A 24,108-nucleotide genomic window follows, 5' to 3' on the forward strand; every position below is an offset into this window, starting at 1 on the left:
ATCCTGTCACTTATTCGCTCATTATCCCCGACTGCTTTTTTATATGATCTTACGTCTGCAACCCCTCGTGGATGAACACACTAATCTACGCAGTCGACAAAACAATCTGAAAGTCAGTGGACGGAGGAAATAACTTGCCATAGCTTCAAAACCAATTTGTAGTCGTATCACTTCTTACCACAAGATCCTCGAGGCTGAACATAAGATAACTGAGAATATTCACATTCAACATTTAGCGGTGTGAAGGTCAAAAATGGCGAACGCATGAACAATGGTTCGGTATGGCATGACTTAGTCCTACAGACGCGGTCATTTTGTACAACTTATCCCCATCCACATCAAATATATTATTCTATCCACAGCGTAAATTAGTTCTTCAAAAGTGTTAAATATCATATTGCCGACTGTCATGACAGAGAGTCAGGATAGACGATGGCATGAATTTTGCATAAGATCTTATACATTAGGTAGTCACATCGTGACAAATTTAAAATTCCGGGATCGGTCCTATCATTATGGTAGTGGAGACAAGGGTAATAGTACCGAACTAGATCATAATAGTAGACAACGGGTTAAATTCTAGTCTCTCAACAAATCGTACTAGGGATATTTATCCATACAGGAAGCAAACAGTTCACATTCTCCACAATGATCCTCTCCGTATTGTCCCCACAAATCGCGATCTAGAATTATAAACCAATCGGAACAGGACTCCGACTTAAACTAGATTGGGAATGCAGAAAAAATAGATGTGGACTTTAAACTTATGTGAAGACAGTTTCGTGTCATCGTCCCATAGTTCTTACTGACATGTTCGCAGAATGAACACTCAAATCCACCTTGAAGTTCAGAACATTGTCAGATTTTCTCTCTCCAGAAGACACATAAATCAAGTGGACCGAGTACAGAATTGTTCCTAGCACTGTTTGAAACGTATACATCTCCTTACCATGAAGTCCTCAATGTCAGTACGCCCCTTTCTTTATAAATCTCTTAAACGAAGCACAGGAACGTGCAAACAGGTGAGTAGTAGGCCTAGGACATAAACCTCACGAGAACAGAATCCAACACCCGGGGTTATTCTTGGTGAGCTACAGAGGATTAAGAGGTGAGTTGATCATGGTATACAATGTATTGAATACGCCGAATCACTCCAACACGAGCATATCACCAGGATATCATCATTACGCCCCTCGCAAAAACGTCCAAAAAATCGCACATCAGAGAGTAAAAGTACAGATATGCTCCCACTTTTTCTTACTAGGAGTTTCTTCCATTTGGAATGCTGTTACAACCAGATTGTGAACACTATCTCATCAGAGTATAGCTTTAAGGGAGACTTGTTAGAAACGTGCTCACTCATGGATTATCATCTCCCACTTGGGATAAATGTGCTTGATGAATAATCGGCAACTTACCTTGTGAGGGTATTGGTTATCAACTACACAATCCTTGGAGTGAAACATACAATAACTGAGAAGATTCATATTCAACACCAAACACTATAGAGGGGGTTAAATAAATGGCGAACACATAGAAATTTGATCAGTATGACATGGCTCGGTCATGTCAGTGTGGAGGAAGGGTAATTACCGGCACGAAAGCCTATTGACATCATTAACTCAAATTTCCTCCTATCTCTCGTATTTTCATCTCCGTTTTCCTCTCTATTCTTAAAATTCGGTCTCCTCACACTGTCTGCATCACTAATTAACTAAATTACTGAATTACTTACTCAATTTTTGAGACAATTGCCATCTCATAGTATTTGAATTTTCTCTCTATTATTTTTCACGTTGCGACCAACCAACCTCTTGCCTAGTAGTGTGGTAACTGTCAGTATCTAGGATCATCATTGCCTGAGAACGATGCGCTCACTCAGATTACGAGATACACAAACTCAAAAACAACTACTAAACTGACTTGAAATAGTGCAGTCGACTGGGTAGATACCAGCCACTCAATATTACCAAAGACCTTGAGTTGTATAGAAATATCAAGAAGCGATCAGAAAAGTAACATTTTGGAGATGTTACAGGTATTTGGAGTTTGACAACGCTCTAACCAGCAACACCTAATACGAATCGTACCCAACAAGTGAAATCAAAAGACAGAAGTGAGGAGGTTCGAAGATATGTTTGATAGGTTATCAATATGCCGACGATCGACTAATCTAGGCTGGCTAGTGATTGTAGGGGATCTTGAGCACGACGTTCCCACTAATGATCTGGTGCGGATGCATGATCGAGCCCCTTCAGCTAGGTGAATCCATTAAAACTAATGTGGCCAGCATCCAATGTCAAAGACTTACAGAGCTATTTATTTTGGGGATTTTTTTATCGCTACAATTCAGTTTATTGAGTTCATTACAAGGCTGTTGGATATTTGGCTCATACAAGAAAATAACAGATAAGCACGGAAGCCAGCTGGAAAAGAAGCAAAATAGTCTGTTGGCTCTCTGCCTTCAAAACACAAATCTAAATATATAATCTAATCCAGATACTATAAAAAGAGCGCGCACGATGATCAGGTACTGTGTAAGTGATTTACGTTCCAATTATTTATATCGTAGTTTGTTTTTGCGGCAGGATTCTACTGTGGAGTTTTGTTTCAAAACCAATATGAAGTAGGTCTTTTGAAAGCCTTATCATATTGGTCTAGATTAAAAATGTAGCCACGCCAATGGAACTTGGCGAAGGTCTCCTAACAACAGTTAAAGGATTATTAGAACAGAAGAATAAACCTAAATAACTGTACATCTATTGCATCGCAAAATTTCTGTATCAAGAACAGCACAAAGTTATGAATTTTAGCATTAAGTTTTTTAGTGTTTTACACTTTTTGCTTTCTCCATGTTACACATTCATTTTACCCAAGAGTATTAGAAATATTTCTTCACAAAATGCATTTTTTATTTCTGAATGGCTTGTTAAAACCAAAAATTTGCATGTCATATCCAATCCTTTAGTAGAGGATATCGATTTAGATGGAAATCATGATGTTTACTTTTCTACAGTAGATGGTGTACTTTACGGCATTTCGAACGTGCTTAAATGTGTTACAGGAAAGTCGTGCGGTATTCCCTACGAGAATTGGCCCGTATCTCACTACGGTGAAATCTTCTTTTCGACCCCCATAGCGGTAAGAAAACAGTATTGCTTATTCATTGTAGCAAGTTTAAAATCTGTTACTTCTTTAGTCTGTAGCTACACAATAGTGGTGGGTATTTTGATTTCTATTTTTGTCTAGTAAAAATAGCTAACACGCTTCATACCAGCTACGTAGCTAACATATGTTAAGATTCGCTGCAGTGTATATGTTCACTTGTATGTTGTATCACCAAGTCGAGTGGTTTGTAGGGTCCATGTTAGTCGGTTGATATAACAGTTTCCTGCTCAACCAGGTGAATAGATTTCGAGCTGATAAGAGCCATTAAAGCTGACATGGCTTTCAAAGTTGCTAACTAATAAGTAAATGTCACCAGCTTCCAACTGGAAATTTAGGACATCTAACCACTAGAAACACTGACTGTCGTCCTTTACTGGTAGACCAACCACAATAGAGACTGCGAACATTATCATGCCAAGGTTGGACCGCTGTGCAGTAGGTATAGGAGTCTCAACCAATTGCTTTCTTTCCTGTTGTGGCTGCAACACCTCACTCAATAACTTGCAGTCATAGGACTTATGGGACGGTTTTTGGAATCACGAGAATAAGTCTGCTAGAATGTCCAAACAAAATCAGTCAGTAATAGCGTAGAACCTGGTACATATGTACATCAGTTTAAAGAGAAAGTCCAAATTTTAAATATTCCTGGGGTTGATTAATCTTTTCAGATCATTGTCGTGTATTCGTATTCCATCCACTTTATTATGTCCTTTGGTGACCCGTTTCTGTACCGTTATCACGCCGAATTCCAGTAAGTGACCCAACGTATGACTTTCAGTAAATACACCACTGAGTACGAATTTTCCTCTGGGTTGTATGAACTCGTAAACCTTGTGCTTATTAGTACACTAGTCTCTTCATGCTTTGTGGAATTTAGTCTCCATCATAGTATTTACTAACGATAAAGGATTTGGCAGCTACTCATAAGCTTAATCTAGACCTAGCTGCACGTATCCTGTGATAATATATGGTCATTGAGATCTCGATAATCTATCTACTGGTTGAATGTTGGGTTCATAAATTGGTAATTTCTTAAACCAATATATGTCCCTTCAGTGAAATTAAGACTTCAAAGTATTACACTTTGATCACTGACTACACAAACGGGTTGTGTAAAACCACTTTGGAGTACATCTGAAGAAACGTTTGGTTTAACAGTAAAAATTGAGGTATCTGAGCGCGTAAATTGCATGACATATTATTGATTATCCGATAATAAACACTTAACAAACCAAAGAACTGTTGCTTTTGTGGAACTACACCACAGACGATATCCGTTTTGCTGTGAATCAGTCCATCTTTTCTTACCGAACTGCCTTTGCTGCAGTGTATGTGGATGTCATGGATTTCTAACAGTCAGTTTTGTCAAAACATTGGTTGTGTTTATGATATTAGAGAAAATATGTTGATCAGAAAGAACGATATGAAGCCTTACCGACTTTATTGGCTAAAACATGCATTACAAGCACTTATCCGCTGTCAACTAACCAATTCATCTAGGTAGCCAGGTATGGACACAGTTTCTTTTACAGAAATTATAGCCACATATAAGTTGAAGAGTAGTGTTAGCATTTAGCTGCGATATCAAAATACGTGGAGCTGGGTTCGAACTTATCGGGAATGTGCGATCCTCAAATAAAACTAAAGGGAAAGGAAATTAATATCGATTAAGATGGATTCCCGTTACAACAAATTGCTCAGTGTAGATTCTGATAATGAACTTCTAGTATGTTCTTACTATGGTTTATGTTAGTGAGAAATGCTTAGTTCGTAAATGTTATTTACTGAAATTGATCTATTTTGAATTAGACTGGGGTCATCATCAACAAAGCTTCAATTACTAAATCAGTCTTTACTCTTATTAGTGGGTCAGAGAAGAGGATAGAAGTTTCGTTCACTATATTCAAGTCTGAGTTACCAAATATTTGTGTAGCACACGACTGCGTAAGGATGTATAGCCCAGTGGTTGGAACTTAAGTGCTTTACTAATCAAGCTACCGCTTTACCGTTATGCTCTGTATAGAGCATAATTTGAGATGAACTCAGAGTAATCAAATATCATAACACCAACGTCTCTAACTGTTATTTTGAATTATGTCAGAGGTCTCTAAGTTAAAATTCTGTAGCAGTGGCTGCGATTTACTTTTTATATCGCCGAACCTGTCATGATCGTGAGCTTCCCATTCCCCTATTGTCTTCATCCCCCACTCTTATCTTATGCAACATTACTATTCTTAGTCCCTTATATCTTCTCTCTCTCTTATATATATATATATATATATATATATATATATATATATATATATATAATTAAATATTTATTCCCAGATCTGTCAAAAATGCACTCTAGCAGTCCCAAAGAAACAACCGCTTGAAGACATGGTTGGACCGTGAACTTAATTGTATTATTGTATTGAAATACTTATAAATAAAACTCGTAATTATGTATAGAGCATTTTTCATTTGATACAAATATCCCATATATACTTATTTATTCAACCAAAGTAGTATAGTTAACTGCAAACAGCAAAACTGAATATACATGGTTAATTGAAGGCTTACTGTATCCTCTCAATTTTCTGCATCAATTATGTTCACAAAGTGATGCAACAAATTTCTTTTCGTTTTTAAAACTGTTTTTTAAATAAAGGTTGATGTTTACGCTGAGGGTTTCAAGTCAGTACTTTTTATTAGTCATCATGGAGCAGTGTTTACTTATGATTATCTTGGGAATTTATTATCACATCTTCAAGTAAGTCCTACTTTTTCTCCTGATCGGATTAGATAAAATAGTTTATCTATGTTTAGTTATTATACTTGATTGTAGCTGCTACCTTGACGTAAGGGTCGGGGTTGTCTGTCGTAGTGATCTTGTTGAGCTATATCTTCTGGAACAGTTGTTCTTTGAGGTCCTATCTTGTTAGACAGGTAAATCAGTTGGGGAACGGTAAGATTAAAAGCAGCAAACCCGTGATTCGAGGGATAAGTCGTACTGCTGAGTGTACCGAAGTGTGACGGCATTGAGGTTTTTCTATTAGACAACCAGGATCTGGAGCAATGCTGTCTTCTCACGACGAAAAGAGCTAGAACAGTTTGGTCCTCAAAATTTCACACCTCAGCCTACCTCATAAACTTCCTTCTTCGATTTGAGGCATTTCAAAACATGGAGCTAATACAGTACAAACTACTGGCAGAAAGCCGGTATGTGACCAGTATGAATACTACTAATTTAGTTTCCCTTTCAAGCCCGTCAAGTAGAAATATCCTTCCACAGTTTCAGGCAACCATAAAGTAATATCTGTCCTCATATCTCTAATAGCACTAGAGATCCCCCTTCCCATGATCAAATCCCTTCATCACTTAATATGCCTTATATCCCCATCACCAACCCCTATCCTGTTACTTTATCCCAAAACTCCATCGATGCTAACTACTTGAGTCTATGGCATGGAGAGTTCGATTCCGTAAGTTGACAGGTTTTATGTCAGTGTTTGTCATTAAAAGGCGTACCAAAGTGGTGCATTAACCTTATACAGGGTTTCTACTCGAACACTATTGTTCGAGTCTGAAGTTAGGGCAGACTCATTCGAATCGATAACTCTAAGTGATGACCATCAGGATTGTCTTCGCAAATTTTATTTAACTTCGTCATGGACGTGCTTTTAGAGATAATACTCATCATCTGAGATTTCAAGAATTGATCTACCAGGAGATTCACTTGCTAATTTGTAATACTCAGATGATATAGTTCTGTTTGATGGAGACGCCGACAGAACGAAGAATATTCTGACCTATTCAAGCTATAATCCAGTCAGTCAGCTACAACGTAGCTATAATCCAAGCATTTTTCGGATGTGTTTTTCCTCAAGATGTGAAATACTGTTTCAGGACTAATTTATATCAATACCTGAACTAATGATAGGGCCTGAAGTAGTTGACTATGTCAATCGATTCAATAATCTCGTAAAACTGTGTGGCAGTTCGCTTTATGGCTGCAAAATTTGGCCATTAAGAATGGAGGATATTTGTAGGTTACCGGTGTTCGACCATACGTGTCTTCGAAGCATCTTCGTGTACTTTGTGACCAATCGTGTTAGCAGTGCTGAGGTTATACGCCGAGTAGTAGGCAAAGATGACAGATTGGTTGGTGGGTTAGTGAAATCTTATCGAATACGGTGATTAGGATAAGTATGACTTATATCCACCTACCGACTACCTCGACGCGCGATGTTGGCTGGTATATAAGTGGGTTGGAAGAAAGCCAGGGGCAGTTAAACCAAGACATGGGATCAGTCCATGAGGACATAGACTGTTGTATTGAACCTTGTAGGTAGGCACAGACTATGTAATCGAGATCCGAGTGATTATCGTGACCAATAGTTATAGGATTTGAATGACTTGACTCAGAATCCTTTTTAATAGGTCAGGTACATTTACTTCTTGCCTTTCATTAGGTCATTGGTTTCTAAATTACCTCCTTTTTAATTGCGCTAATCCATTTTTTCTTGAACCGTTTCTTCTCCGACCAATTTATTTTATTATTGGTACTGACTACTAATCTGGTATTCCCCTTGATCATCTCATCTCTCTGTGATAGTGGAGTGTGACAACTTTAACCAACGCACATATCTGCCATGTTATACACTGCATGTCACTGACTGACTTATCTACATAAATACTGTATATTTGTAAGTGAATTTTTTAGGATACTGGCAGATACGATTATGACTGTGAATGTGTTGTGAGGAAAAGTGTTCTGAAACATGCCTACATTGTCATTACTGTTTTAGCTTTTTCACCTCATGGTATCAAGTATGGCGCTAGTGGTCATGATAATAATACTAACAATAATAATAAACAGCTTATTCACTCAGTACAAGTGTATACAGTCTGATTCAATTCTCATATTCATAATTTAGAACTAATGACTACTATTCACTTCTTAAGATTTAAGTAGATATAATAGAGTTCAAAGCTGCAACTCAATAGTTAATTACTTTGATCACTAATTCATGCGTGATACACTAATTTGTTATTCGTTTACTTATTCCCATATAAATGTTGTACCACTTGTCATTCAACTGATGTTTATAGACACTAAAACTGATGAAAAGTTTTGCATGGATTCGGTCATATAAATTTCAATTTATATATAATCCTTATAATGTTGCTATCTCAAATCACTTGTCAAAATCTTTAGCATTAAGTAATATCTTAAGTTTTGCTGAAAAACATTGTAAACTCATGCAAATAATAATACCACTAAAAAGGATAGTACTAATCAGTACGAGGTTAAGCGTTCGCGTGCGAGACAGAAGGTCCTGGGTTTGACCCCCGCGTGTGGGATCGTGGGTGTGCACTGTTGAGGAGTCTTATAACAGGAAGAAACAGCCGTCCAATTCTTCCAGGTTTTCATTGGTGGTTTGGCTTAGATCGACTTGTGAATTCAACTGTGAAGATAATACTAATGTTATAGATTGTGAATTATCTGAAAGTGTTAATCATTCTTAAGATTTATAGAACTGTGAAGGTATCTGAGATATTTTAGAAAGTAATTCAGTTAAACTCTATGTGTCTTTTAGTTACGTTCATCTTGTAAACGTGATTGAACCTGGTAAGATCGAATTTCCCAAGCAACTCATGTCATTTAGTAATATGTGCTATACATCTTTGATTCTGACACTAAAGCATTATGATCAACATCAAATAGATCACACATAACGATTTAGAAGTTCTAGTTTTCAAATAAGAGTTCTCAAATGAGTTGAGGTGTCATAGTCCAGTTTCACCAAGTTGTTTTTCGCATTTTTTGATTTGAAGTGTTCACATACTTGTTTTAATTTTGGTCGACAGATAAATCATTTCTAAATATTAGTAAACCTACTTTCTTTCGTCTAGATTCCAGATATCATTCTAGATCGAAGTACTTTATCCCAAAGAGATCTTGATAAGAATTCATTTGAATCTATAAGTTGGGCATCTACTGACAATCAATTACCAATACATAGTGAAAAGGTTTGTTTTTATTAATAAATCTATCAAATAGACCATTAAACTTATTTACTTAATTCCATTTGAATAAAATGTATTATGGTGGCCATGCTTCTAACTTTTACTGGTCCTGTATCGTGATTACGTAGAGTGATTAGACAAATAAAGTTAACTACCAGTGATCACCTACACAATGTCTTCTACCTTTACAGAGCATATTTCACAGATTTAAACTGGTAAAGATCAAACTGATGTACAAAATATATTTGTTTTTTGATGTACCAATAGACATCTCGTCTGTACTACAGCTTTTGTAAGTTTGCAAAACCCACCATAACGTTTTGTATCAATGTTGAAATCTCATCAGCCACTAACTACTCTCCCATATGTACATTAGCCAACTTGTCAACTATTTTATTTCATATGATCAGACTAGGCATTTTAAACACTGAAGTAGCAGTGTCTGTATGCATATTGTATTAAAGCGACTTAGTTTATTTCTTTTCAACAGTTCTACTTGGTTTCCCTTCAACCAGATTTGTTATTTCGTTGCGTCATTTTGCTAATAATAACGTCTACTTACATACATGAAATTCTTGTCGAAATTCAGAATCAGGATTAATATTTCTCACTTGTGTGGGTTTTTCCACAATTCTCAGAAATCAATTTATTTCACTGACCTTAGCTAAATCACCTAACTTGTGAGTTGATGTGTCCAACTGATTGAGATGGCAAATATATTGTCCAAATGCTGACTTCTGCGAGTGGTACACTTTATGTTAACATCTGACAACCCATAGTATGTGTATATTAGCAGTTCTACACAGACTTATCTATATGTCATAGAGCTATATCTGTTTTGTCCATGATTCGTATGAATTTGTAATTTAGTGGTTCATCATTAATTCTTTTGATCAATAAATCATTATCAATGTAGTTCTTGGGACAGATATATGTCGAATCAAACTTTTTTTACAACGGGTGGACGACTAAACGACGCTAACATAATGTATAGCAGAGGAATCGAGATAATCCAGTGGCGATCATAATGAGAAAGACTGAACGTTGAGAATGTGGTTCGAAAATACCAGATGAAAAGGCATTTATGAACAAGTTCTATTAGAAAATAAATAAACAATACACTTAGACCACTATGAAATATTTTAAACCATTTTACCTGTTATCTCCAATAATCGATCACAGTTATTGCTCTAACGGTAACCAGGTAATCTGCACCAACCAACCAAAGCTCCACGACCCATTACGATCGACTATATCGCCTTGATGATTCCCAGGAAAAAACAAATGTTGGGATTAAGTTTTGCTAGTTTCGTGACCAGCCACCTTAGGTAATTCACCATATTTACTAAGCCAGATTTATATCTTCTCAAACTCACGGAAATTTCAAACTAGCTAACAAGTCGTTCTAGATAACCGTACTAACTCAGGCATATCCGGATACCCTGAGGATGAGTCAAGGCTAAAGAGTTTAATTCATTACTGAGGTGTATCGCTGATTTTGAAATGATGGAAACAGTTCTTTGTTCAAATAAAAGGTTTTGGTTGGGTTATGTTCTTTGAGCTAAATAGTTTTATAGTTTTTCTGAACGACAACAACTCTTACTGTTAGTAGAAGATTTAATTTCACAATTGGTGAATCAGTTCGTTCCGATAACCTCGTTTGTGACTGGTTGTCTATCCTGGTTTTGTTATCTTCATGTGTTCTTGGGTCCCTGACCCTAAATAAAGCGAACGCCGTGTTTAACTACGTATATACGAAATCATATTAACAGTGACGCGACACGGTATGCCAGAACTTGTATCAATGCATTTAAACAACTATGAACGCAAATTTGTTTAGGAAAATGTTAAAAAGTGTTAAGGAAATCCTAAATGTACGGAAGAGTTTTTAGAAACATGATGTCCAGTCCAATTTGTATTCAACGAGTGTATCGATATAAATCAAGACCATACGAAAAAAGTTCATCAGTCACATGGTTGGGGGTTAACTGAGCGAAATACTGTCATATAAATATAACAAATCTGTGTAAAAACAGGTAGTCACATGTGGGCTAATTAGAACGAATTGATTATTCAATGTTTGAGAAATAATTTTAAGAACTTCATTTCTGCTTGAAGTAGGCACTCATGTTGTACAGAACAACCATTCAAATGTCGCTATCGGAACATCTGATACAAAGGTGGAAAATAGGATTTAGTGACACTTGATAATACTGTAGAAAACCAGACCGTTAAATTGGATCATTTGGTTGATACACAAACACACTATCCCAATCAATGATTAGAAGTCAGATTGTGAGCCAAAAAATGGGATGTTAACACGAATACAAGCAGTTAACACAGAGTGAGGTCCAAACAAAATGAATTAACACTACAATATAATCTAATATATTTAGCATCTTCGGATATGTCTATTTCTTGTCCCACCAACTAAACACGTTTTCCAACACATCACTGTTCCGTCCAGGGGATCCCATACTGCGGATTACATTTATTCGATGATTTATAAGAAATCCTTTAGGTTTTTGAAAATTCTAGCTATTTTTTGTTTGACATAAAGGCTTTAAAATTTCATTTTTATTTATAAGATTTAGTTTTTATATGTATTTTCTTATGTATTTTTAGAATATCCGTCTACATCCCATAGTTTATACAGATCCAATTATCTTAACTTCAGTGATTAGTCGATCGAATGTGAATGATATAAATTTCTTGTATACTGATCTTTTACATATTGCATTAAATTTCGTTAATTATCATTCTCATATCACAACAGCGTCGTTGAATGGGTCATCTCCAGATGATGGTGTACTGGTAGCAGCAATTGTGAATATACCACGTTGTGCTTTATTTTCTGTAAAGAACGAGGATTTCAAGTTATGTTCACCACGTCTTAAAGTATTAGAAGTTGACTGGGTAAGTTATTATCGTTCAGAATGGATTTTAATCCTTTTGATCATTATTATATTTCGTTAACTAAGCATCTGTAGTATGTGATTAATATATATATATATATATCAGCGCAACTAGGCATAACAGTCAATCTCTTTGCAGACTGGTCCCCTGTCTTAATCTTGTTATTCCTATCATAATTCCAACTTATAAACCAACAAACGCCACCCATTAATTTGGGTGGTGGTTAGGTATACATAATACATGTCCTGATCACTTCAGTCGATGAACATTTACAACGTAATCAATCGATTTTTCACTTCTACATAGTACCCTATTATGTTGGATATTTCGTTTGTTTCTTAAAGATTTTATATCTAATTAGCAATTGTGTAATTCTGTTCATCTTTTTTTCTGTTTGCTTTCCTTCTAACTATGTTCTAGTTATCTGTTAGATTACCACCGTATATTTTCTCGTCGCCTATTATAAATGCCAATGTTTTGGGAGAGACTCGAGTCAAAGATCGTTCATACGTTGATAGTTATTATAGTTTTATTACTACATTTAGTGGAAATATACATGTGGTTCAATTAACAATGTTAAATAGTCATATTAGTCAACTTTCGTTAGAGGTCAATAACATTTTTATTGATTCTCATTCTTTCCGTATCACTCCAATGACCTTATCAGTAAGTCTTGTACATGTGTTTTTCATTTAATTGCTATGAATGCGTTTAAAATAAATTTGGTGAGTGATGGAGGATGTCGTACTTAATATTTTTCATACTAAAAACTAAATGATACACTGAAATAATTGTAAGAACCGGAACTCTGATGATTCCAACAGTTCTGTATGATTACTGGTTCCCTCAACTACGCACACTTTTGCCCAAATTTTCTTCGTTCTCACACTTAGGACTGGGGTTGCTAACTCAGGTCTCGGTATAGTAGTTTCCTTGATGTATGCTACTTTGTGCTTACCATAGATCAACGTGCAATGTGGAGGTTGCTGTTGCAAGCTTATCCATGCGCAAACACAGCCACATCATAGCCACCACTTCTGACAAATCACTCAACAGATGTAAGGCTACATTTTTTTCATCTCCAGTACTTTCTTCCGACACCTCTTACTACTGCAAGTTGACTTAAGAGTTGCATAAATCCAACGCACTCTTGCCTTATGTATGGGTCTGAACTGGTAAGCGCTTGACCCTACTCCATCTGTGCCTGTCATATTTTTTTGTAAGAGGTGTTTAAAGGAGAGTGAGCTGAGGAAATGGAACCCAGTGAACCAAACAGATCAAATATCGGACAAGATTCTCCGTTTGGTTTAGTGACTTATCAATCCTACCAAAAAAGCTTAAAAAAGTCCTGTTCCAGTGGGTGCGCAGTCCCTGACTGGGGTGAAACATCTATTCAGTGCTTCCCGGTTTTCAATGGTAGTCCAACTAAGATCAGTTTGCGATATTAATTCTAAAAATATGTTTGGCAGTTGTACTATAATTTTCACATTCTGGAGATAGTGTTATTTTTTAAAGTATCATCATGCTTTCTCTATTACATCCATCTGTGTGAATATGGCTAAAATGTTGTTACATAACGGTGAAAGATATTAGTTGCTTATATTCAGAATATCAATGTTCTAGTCCCAGCCTACTAGATGGGAAACATATCAGATTATTTAATTTAGAAACCTTAACAATGTTCACAATTAAATTGTACCTATTATCAAGGTAGAGATAGTTGAACGCAAAAGATTGGTAATAATAATTAGTTCCTATGCAGAATAAACTTCCTAGAGCATCAGTTCACTTTGCATGTAATCTCTAAATAGTTATGTCCACTTTGAAAAATCAATGCGTAACTAGGAATTATTGTCTTATGTAATGGTATATATATAGTATTATATACCTTTACTAAATTAAAGTTGTATAATGTTCCTTAATTTTCACAGTGTGTACCATCTCCATGTCCATTAAATAAAATGAAATCGAACATATTACAGTCTAGTGTACTTACTTGTTGTCTACAAGTGGATATTTATTCTTGTTTACGTCTTGTTCTTCTTGTATCAACTAAAAAATATCATTTTCAAATTTATTGGACATATTGCCCTGCTACTTATAATACTACTACGACTACATTGGAGTATGGAGAACAAACTGGTCAAGTGATAATTGTTCCTGGATGTCAAAAGTTACAAACTTGTTCACCATGGTCTGTTTACACAACACCTGATGGGTAAGTGCTTTTTGTCTTTGACAATATTTACGATATTATTCATCACTTATACTTGAATTTAAAGTCTCCATTTCATTTTGTCGTTTAAAGTAGAAAAATCAAACAGAAACAGGGATTCATTTTAACCATATCGCATAGTGCAATTTTATATTTTAAAGTTAACCATAATTACAGAAGTCTATTTACCTTTGATGACATGACATCAAAGTAGTCGCAGTATGTATGGTGCTTTAATCCATTCATACTTATCATTTTCCATCTTTGTTTATCCTTTTTGAATGTTATGTATTTTTGTTTAGTGTAGTTTCTACTGCAGTTTATATTGTTAATTACTTTACTTTTTATCTTGTGGATTTCTTCATACTGTAGTGATTGATATGTTTCTATACAATCGGATTTACTTATGCACTTTCTACGATATATATCAAATCTACTATGACCAATAGTTAGAGACTTTGAATGGTCTGGCTCAAAGTCGTTCGTAATAGCATATTAGATGTATTCACTCTTTGTTTTCCCTTAAGTTACTAGTTTCAAGATTATTTTATAAACTTTTCTCAAGTTTTATTTTTTTGATTCATATTTTATTCTCTGATCGTATCTTAAATAAATTAATCTTTCCTATGACTACTAATACTCTTATTGCCCCTATTATCCTGGTGTTTGTTCCGACAATTTCATCTCACTGTACTAATGGATTGTGGTAACCTAAACAGATGCACACATGTTCCAGGTTCTACATTGTGTTTGACTGACTGAAATCCATTATGCAGAGGAGGCGATTAAAAGGAATGGTAATGTTTTAATTGTCGAACTGAACTATAATGTACACTAGTCACAGGTATACATACATTTGCCCTTTTAATCCAAACAAGGACATGTAAAAGAAAACTTTGAGTCAGTGTATAATCGGCCTCCTCTGATCCCAGTGCCTCGTCTATGATGCCTCACCTATCATTTAACTTTGAGACGGCATGTAAACAGGTATGTGATATATGTGTTCTTATCCTGTATATCAGTGACTTAGACTATCGTTTGAACCTGATACATATCTGTGCCGTATTCTGTGTTATGCCTGACTGATTTTGATGTTCAATTCATATAGCTTTTGGAAGGTTTTAGGATTTCTACCAGAATCACTAATCATTTAGGCTAAACTAGTCAGTTAGTTGAATCAGGCTATAACTGTGAATATTTTTAAAAATCTCTAAACTCAATCAGTGCTTGTGTGAAATGTATCGTTTTGGTTAGTTTTAGAGCGAAAAATTAGTTTGCTTGGTAGATCATCAAGAAATGTTAAGATCAGTAATATCAATATGTTAATGACACTTCCACAGAAAAATCCTACACTGTTTTATGAGTAGAAATTTAAATCATATGCACAGAATGTCATGGTAGGAAAAATGGATGATAAGTCATTTCTGGTTGAACAATCATCTGTGGAGGTTGAGTGTGACATGTGTGTTATTTCACTGTCAACTCCACAATTGTAGAAAAACAAACCTGAGGCAAAAGTTGATAAGAAATCAATCTGTACGCGAAAAAAGACATCGTCACCTCAAGTGTACCGGAAATAGAAACTTCAGAGGGTAGAGGGAAGGTGAAATTTCTTGCCATAGTGAATGTGATCTGTCATCAATAACCGCATAAACATGTCCCCAGCTACACTAATTGTACAAAAATTTATTGTATTGTAAAATTCATTCTACTCATCGAACGCTCTGTAATTATTTCAATAAACCCTTGTTGTGGTTTAAACTGATTTTCGAATGAATCATCGTATAATTAAGTGATGATTTATTATCCTGTGATCAACTGTTGTGATCCATTATCTGATGTTAGTACTGTGAACTGATCATTTCTCTCCACTACAACAGGTACCATTACCACTGAAGTATTCAAGTGATGATTGATGTCCACTTTACAGTAGTACTGATCATTTCATTCGGTCACCGTGTCAATGTCAAATTATCTGGTTTCCAGTGATATTTAAATCGTATCGATTGCGTTTACGATGCAGTCACTAAGCCGAGTCACTCCAATTCACGTAGCATTTTCTATGGTTCTGGCTAGTTGTTGAGTTTCTTATCTGAAGCTTTCGGGAGCGTAATACCAAAAAGACAAGATCTGTTTTGTGTGACCTAAATCAGTGATCACAATATGTAAATAGAGTCGATAAAGTTCGTTATTGATTATTCCTAGGTGTGTTTTTCATAAGTTTTTTGTGTTTTCCCCCACAGTTATGCACATGCTGTCGACATTCAGACCGGATTATCGGCTCCAGGATATCCTGTTAATTTGTTTACTATGTATCATAATGTTACAAATCTTTCTATAGGGTCTGGATTATTATATCAAAGAGAGGATTACACATACTGGTTGGTGAGTTTGACCTTTACGTTATTGTGGGTTTAGTTCCGAAATATTTTGGTCGGAAATCGCTTAAGATAATTTCGAAGTACGAATGGTTTAGAGATTCCTTTAAAATCGACGCAAACTACATTGATCATACGACTAATACTCCACAACACTTGAACGTTAATGATCCATTCGCTCATCAGAGGGAAAAGAGAGCGAGAAAAGACGAGACTTTCTGGGAAACTTTAATATCCCTAATGGATGTCGAAATTGTAATAGAACAACTTTGTTTATCTAACAACAAATATAACCTTGAGACAGGAAATTTAGCAAACTAAAAGTGTAAACAACCAATCAGACGACAGTAAAAACCAATAGGGAAATATGAATTACGAAAAAGTTGTCTCGGACTTCCTTACATATCAAAACTACCATTTAACAAGGATGTTGTTTGTTAAGACCATAATTTGACGACTTCCTTGCACAGAATACAGATGAATAAAAGAAGTGAAGAAAATGAGAATTTCAACATAGTTTTTTTCGGTCATAAGAAAGATAAGTGTGCATCATAGTATATATATCGGTCCACGTTCAGCATTCAATCAGTCAGCTACAACGTAGGACCAGGCACATATATGCATCGGTCCAAGTTGCCACACCTCATTAGCACAAGAAGATGAACACCGGATTAAGCATTGAATGCAGAGTGCAAAGCCTATCACTATCTACCGATTCGCTTATGTTATTTAGGACAATACAGAGAAATATTAGGAGATAAGGATATTTTTATATCAACTCTAAGACTAAAATAAAGTGATTTTTGAACCCTCTTTAACAATAACAAGTTTTTAGTATTTTGATAGACTTAATACATTTTGTACTAATTTTCAAAATGTATTGTCATCACTGTTATTATTATTAGTAGTACAAATTTTTAAAAAAATTATCGTTCTATCACTTTTTGCATCATCTAGGTTTTTACTGATGTGTACACAAATTTGATTCATTTGCGACTACATAATCCTTTGGTGATAATATCACATAACCATGATACCATGTTCAATCATCAAACTAATTCATTGCAGACAATTTCATTATCGCCAATACCTTTACCGTTACCAACTGGAGTATCGACGCCACCTTCATATCTCTTATTGTCAAATCATGGCTTAATGTTATTGAGGAGTAGATCATCTCCGATTGTTCAGTCTAGTTCAACATCATTACTGACTTATTCTAAGTATATTGGTAAGTTGACTTTAAATGGTAAAATACACGATTTACACGTTTACAGGTTTTTTCTGGTATATTTCCGTAGTTAACACTAAGCTGTGTTACTTACATACGCCTGTTATCCCTCATAGAGCATAGGGCACTGCCAGGGATCTTCAACCAGACAGTTGTCTACGCAAAATACTTCGGATCCGTTGGCCAGACACTATTGGCAGCAACCAACTGTGGGAGAGAACAGACCAGATCCCAGTGGAGGAAGAAATCGGGATGAAGCGCTGGAAGTGGATAGGACACATTGAGGAAAGCACCCAACTGCGTCACAAGGCAAGCCCTCACATGGAATACCGAAGACCAAGGGAGGAGAGGAAGGTCAAAGAACACGTTACGCCGAGAAATGGAGACAGACATGAGAAAAATGAACAAAAATTGAATAGAACTAGAAAGGAAGGCCCAGGACAGAGTGGGTTGGAGAATGCTGGTCGGCGGCCTATGTTCCATTAGGAGTATCAGGCGTAAGTATATATATATATATATATATATATATATATATATATATAACTGAGCGGATAGTAATATTCGACTTATGAACTTTGGATAGACTGTAGAGTTGTGGTGTATCTGATGTAGTCGGTTTAATTAAATCGTGAAGTTCATATGAAATTATCCCCTTTTCATATTAGTTCTGTAAAAGAACTAGTCAGCTCCCCAACAGTATCAAATCGATTTTTTCAATTTATTCTGTTTTACTCATTCAAACTACACCCTTTTCGTTATCTGACTTGATTATAATCAAAGTATCACCTCTTCTTAGCTTTGTTAAAGTGTTCTAATGTTGTTTAGATTAATAGATATTTAGTGACATATTTACCATTTTTGTGCTGTTTAACAGCTATCGACCAATGTGGTTTCAAACCTGTTTAGCACTTCCTCTAGTAGTAAGGTCAATTTGTGAAAATTATTTTGATTATGAGTATAAAATCAATTGACTAGGTACCTGACGTACAGTTTAATAATCAGTAATACATACACTGTAGAACAGTTCTATTGGTTTTTTTTCTTAATAAAGTTTTACATAAAACCTAGTACATCGACGACATATGATCTGTATTTATGTATATTGACTTTCTGTGATGAAACTTGAAAAAATAAATAATAATGTCACATTTTATTTTAGACAATGTGGACAAGTCCATTACTCAATTTGTAAGTTTACCATCTTTTACTTTTCAATATTTTCTCTATGTAAAGACTTATTTTAATATTCTTAGTAAATAAATTTGTTTCGGTTAAGTGTTATGGCGTGTTATCACGTGACAAAACTGCCGATCAAAACACCGACTTATATGACCTTGTCCCTGTGCTAGACCTATGATGTGTTAACCAGGACGAGCAGCCTAGAATCAACTCTGAGTCCTTATTAGTTCTTCTCACCTAGCCTCGACCGTTTAGTCCAAAACACAAATATTAACCTCTACTGTATGAAACGTATATTTCAGACATAAGTGGTTTATATACAAACAGACCAGACCTCATTATACCATAAAATGAAAAATAATGTTTATACAAGATCAAGCCAGTGTTTGAGTGTGGGAGACTATAACTAATAGATTGGAAATAAATTAAGATTAATAAATCGTATAACAGTAGCCAATAAGTTGAATGAAAGCTTATGATAAGAGGAATACGAATATACATATTATCTAGTTACATAATAGTCATTCAATCAGTATATATGTAATAATAGTCTATAAATAGTCCCCAGCATTTACTATTTGGATGGGACATTAAGTAGTTACAATCTTGAAAGAACGTGTGTTACCTGATAGACTCGGTAAACCAATTAAATTTGATGAACACTAGTGAACTAAACAAATATGGTATTTATCACTATTCAGTGTTTAGTTAATTGTAAGTATCTCAGTCCTAAAGAATGCCATCTACTGTCTGAATAACTCAGCGTCAGCATTCCAGAATATAAAACGAAGTGACTCGAACTTGAGTCAATCAGGAAACCAACAGCTTCCTTAAAAGCTACTGGTATACCTGTCGTGAATGAAGACTTGGTGGGGAGAACAAATTAATTGTTTAGGAACAACATTACAGAGTGCATTCATAAACTATGAAAACCAGATACCAAATTCATCATTTGCACATCTTTCATCGGTTAACTTTTACATACTCCATGACTTCCAATTCTGTTATTACTTCGAATGCTCTTTGTTCCTCTTCTTGTTCTCTTCAATTCAATCTTCTTTTGACAAGCATTCCAATTCCTGTTATATAATACCTATGTCTGCCAGAATAAGTACCATGCACTACGAATACCAACTAATACAATATCTATATCCATAGTTTCTTGAGGGCTATGCTTAATCATCAAATATATGTACATTACAATTAAGTAATATATTTTTTTGATGGAGATCATGAGCCGACTGATGTTAAACCACCATTGAAAACCTGGAAGCACTGGATGGCCGTTTCGGTCTATTGTGGGACTCCTCAGCAGCGCGCACCCACGATCCTGCTCGCGGGATTCGAACCTAGGGCTTTCAGTCTCGCACGCGAACTGTTGACCTACAGGATGCCGGCTAAGTGGTCCAGTAAGTTGAGCGTTCGCGTGCGAGACTGAGGGCCCTGGACTCGAGCGGGGTCGTGGATGCGCACTACTGAGTAATCCCACAATAGACCGAAACGGCCGTTCGGTGCTTCCAGGTTTTCAATGGTGGTCTAACATCAATCAGTTCATGATCTCAATCAAAAACGTAATAATCTCCACAACCCCTATACTGAAAAGTAATATTTGTTTGCTTTATTTTTTCCAAAATTTTTAGATCAGTGTTCAATTCGTTAACGATCATTTCGAACCAGTTGATTCTATTATTCTTGATGATAATAAAAGAATTTTAAATTATTTAATCAGAGATTGTTCATATCATTTAAAGTTATTTAATGAATCCCGATTAGCAAAACGATTTTTAGTCAGAGTAAGTTATTTAGGGAAATTCTTATTGTCTTTTACTTTCAAAAGAATGAATATGTATACATGTTTTTGTTGTTGTTGTTGTTTATTTATTAATTTAGTCAGTTATGATCAACATAAAACCTGGGAAATTGTGTTTACTAGTAGTAATATGATATCAATTACAGTAGAAAAGACCAGAGATAGACGATCAAATAGTGTGTGAAATTTGAACAGAATTATTATAATGAAATCAGTCCTCTACACATAATAATAATAATCTATATAACTAGTATTTGTTGGTCTTCACTTAACAACCAATTACAGTTCACTGTCACGCAACATATAACTATATCTAACCCTTAGTATTTCTTGCTCGATGGTTTTTGCATATATGAACGACGCTATCAATGTATCTATAATAAAATATTAGTAACCTATTAATATCTATCTTTAATCGAAATGTATTACAGATATAACAGCTAGCTACTGTTCAGTATACTCGTCGTTTATTTGATAAGTGAACAATGTACCTGTTACGTCCTTGATCCATCTACCGAATAATATACAGGAGAGAGCTTGTCTCGATCTAAATTAAGGCCTTGACGCAATAGGCTATTTGGTTCAGCCTTGAGGCTAGAAATGTGTGATTCTGAATTGAGACTAACTGTCTGGTGTTGACATACGAAAACTATTCTATCAGCTGATTGGTTGACAAGCGCAAGTGAGAAAAGACAAGTCATCTGGAACATTATTTTATCTATTCCCGACTCCAACTCCGATTCACATTCTGATTCAGATTAGTTCAAAAAGATACATGAAGAAATAGACGAGCAACACAACCACAATGCACAAACAATTAGGAAAATAAAATTATGTCCAAAACTAAGCATTAGGGCAGAAAAATGGAGTGCCAAAGGTTGTGTTTAAATTACAACAGCTTTGGAACAGAAAAGAGTATAGCAGTGAATCATATATCAAACGAAAGCTTATGGTTTGTAGAGTCAACTAGGGACAAAACTAAATGTTAGTGTTTTGAACTAAGTAAAATAACGTTACCAAAATAGCTTCTGTTGTTTGTCACAGCTTCTATGTTTCTCTGTTCACATAAGTACTAGCGACTATGGTTTATATATTAATCTGTCATTATTTGCCCCCAAATGCCCTGGTACGGCCAAAACAAGGAGAGTTCGCTCTTCCTCTCGAAATACTCTCACATGGCCACATGTATATAGCCTCTGCCAGGGAAGTCCTAATCACTGCCTTCCCGTAGCAGGGGTATTGTTTATGAAATTGAGAGGACGAAAAGCGAATGTCCGCCACTTTAACCGGGTTGGTGCACATGGAAAGTCCACCTAGGGAAGTTGGAAAACCCTGATTTCGAACCAATGGTGCACATGGGCCCCAGTATCCTAAAGGAACAAATGACGTATGAATCAATCGTTGGTCACCGACTACCATGGGACTGCATCTCCTTACGATGCTCCACTGCCTTGTGGATCAGACCCTCACACCCTCCGGGTGTGGCCTCCTAAGAAAACCACCTGCTTCGGTTTGGGCACCCGTGCAGTATCACAGCCCTCACTCATATCAAATAAGGTTTGTGTGGAGAATATGTATTTGGTGCCTCCTTGTACCAATATCTATGTGTTAAAATAAATAAATAATGTCATTATGTAACAAATGAATTTTACCAGGTAGCAGACCTAGTGTAATATATATTATCATTCTAAGCTTTGGTATTCATATCCATGCTTTTTTTCATTAGGGTTTTTGCTTACACTTACTATCATTACTATTATTATTACTACCATTACCATCATTATTATTACTATTATCACCATTATTATCACTACTATTATTACTGTAAATACTACTTCTTCATTTAGTTATTAACATCATTTGGTGTACCAATATCGGAATGGTCCAATGCATATCTAACTACAAATATGACATGTCATCATCATTGTTATTGTTTCAGTGGTTCATTGTCTATTCAACATAGTTTACCATTAAATTCATATCATAATGAATTATATCTGTCAGTGATTGATTCAACTAATGGTTATTTCATTGTTAATTATCCAATTATAACAAGCTCTCAAATGATTTCTTCACGTATTATTTTACATATTGGATCATATCAAACACAATTAATTGTCAGTTTGATTTATTTACCAGGAGTTTATTTATTTATTGGATTAACTATTATTCATTGGTTTTCTATGTTAATAACAAAACAGAATATGACTGTACATAATAATAAAATGATGAAACAATCTATTTGAGTTTAATTTTTCGTTCTTTATTTTATGGAATATATTTAAATAACAACAAAAAATCTATTGTTCATACATATAGTGTAAACATCACAATGGTCAACTACAAATCTCATTACTTCCATAGTGTATTAAATCCTTTTCACCTTTTTCTTCTCTGTGTTAATGTACAATTATTCCACTTTTTTTTCTTATTGTTTGTTTCATTTTCATGTTAGTTTTCATAATTTCTATGTTCGTAGCATATCAATGTTATATTAATACATTTGCATAACAATATTCTATATGTGTATATAATGAAATAAATAAAATACAATACATTATAGGCATGAACATGATTTCTATCTGTTTCTGTTTAAGATATATGTGTATATATTACATTCTGTATGTTTGTAAAGCATGATTTTGTAGTTTCACAACCGAAATCACGAGCTGATCTAAGCTAGATCATTATTGGAAACCTAGAAGCTCTAGATGACTGTTTCGTCTTGGCGTAGGACTTCTTATCATTGCGCATTGACGATTCTTCACTTAGGCGTTGAACCTAGGACTGTCGGTCTCGTGCGTAAACGCCTAATCTCTGTTGTATCCGCGTCACTTATTTCTTATATTTGAAAACAAAGAACTACAATTCCCACGACACTAAGTAAAAACACAGAAGACTGATACAAATGAAAGCACGACAACAGAGGTTGAAAATGCACTTTTTTATATATTGATTTGTGAGTTAGTCAATCATCTACAACGTAGGACCAGGCACGCATATGCACCGGTCCAAGTTGCCTTACCTCATTAGCACAACAAAGTGGATACCAAATTCATAGAAGTAGTTACTTCAATCGTAGTACTATATGAAAGGAAGATTACATATAAAGATATAATACTGGAAGAGAGAATTAGGTCGTAGAAGGAAAGGTATAAATCCATTTTAATTTCATAGTTTAAAGGAATAAAAAGAGTGT

At 35.3% G+C, this 24,108-nt stretch overlaps 1 protein-coding gene across 1 annotated transcript; it reads left to right on the forward strand.

Annotated features, from left to right (window-relative positions):
* The first annotated feature begins 319 nt into the window (after positions 1 to 319).
* Positions 320 to 23,927, forward strand: MS3_00009128 (uncharacterized protein). Its single transcript, XM_051217463.1, has 13 exons — positions 320 to 2,537; positions 2,573 to 2,626; positions 2,662 to 3,141; positions 5,819 to 5,920; positions 9,067 to 9,183; positions 11,806 to 12,096; positions 12,517 to 12,762; positions 14,028 to 14,314; positions 16,555 to 16,696; positions 17,647 to 17,920; positions 19,080 to 19,108; positions 20,740 to 20,892; positions 22,757 to 23,927. Exons 3-13 carry the CDS (start codon positions 2,803 to 2,805, stop codon positions 23,153 to 23,155), a joined length of 2,379 nt encoding a protein of 792 aa, XP_051064871.1. The 5' UTR covers positions 320 to 2,537; positions 2,573 to 2,626; positions 2,662 to 2,802; the 3' UTR covers positions 23,156 to 23,927.
* Positions 23,928 to 24,108: the final 181 nt, after the last annotated feature.

This window comes from Schistosoma haematobium, chromosome 5 (assembly GCF_000699445.3).
Source record: "Schistosoma haematobium chromosome 5, whole genome shotgun sequence".
Classification (NCBI taxonomy): Eukaryota; Metazoa; Platyhelminthes; class Trematoda; order Strigeidida; family Schistosomatidae; genus Schistosoma; species Schistosoma haematobium.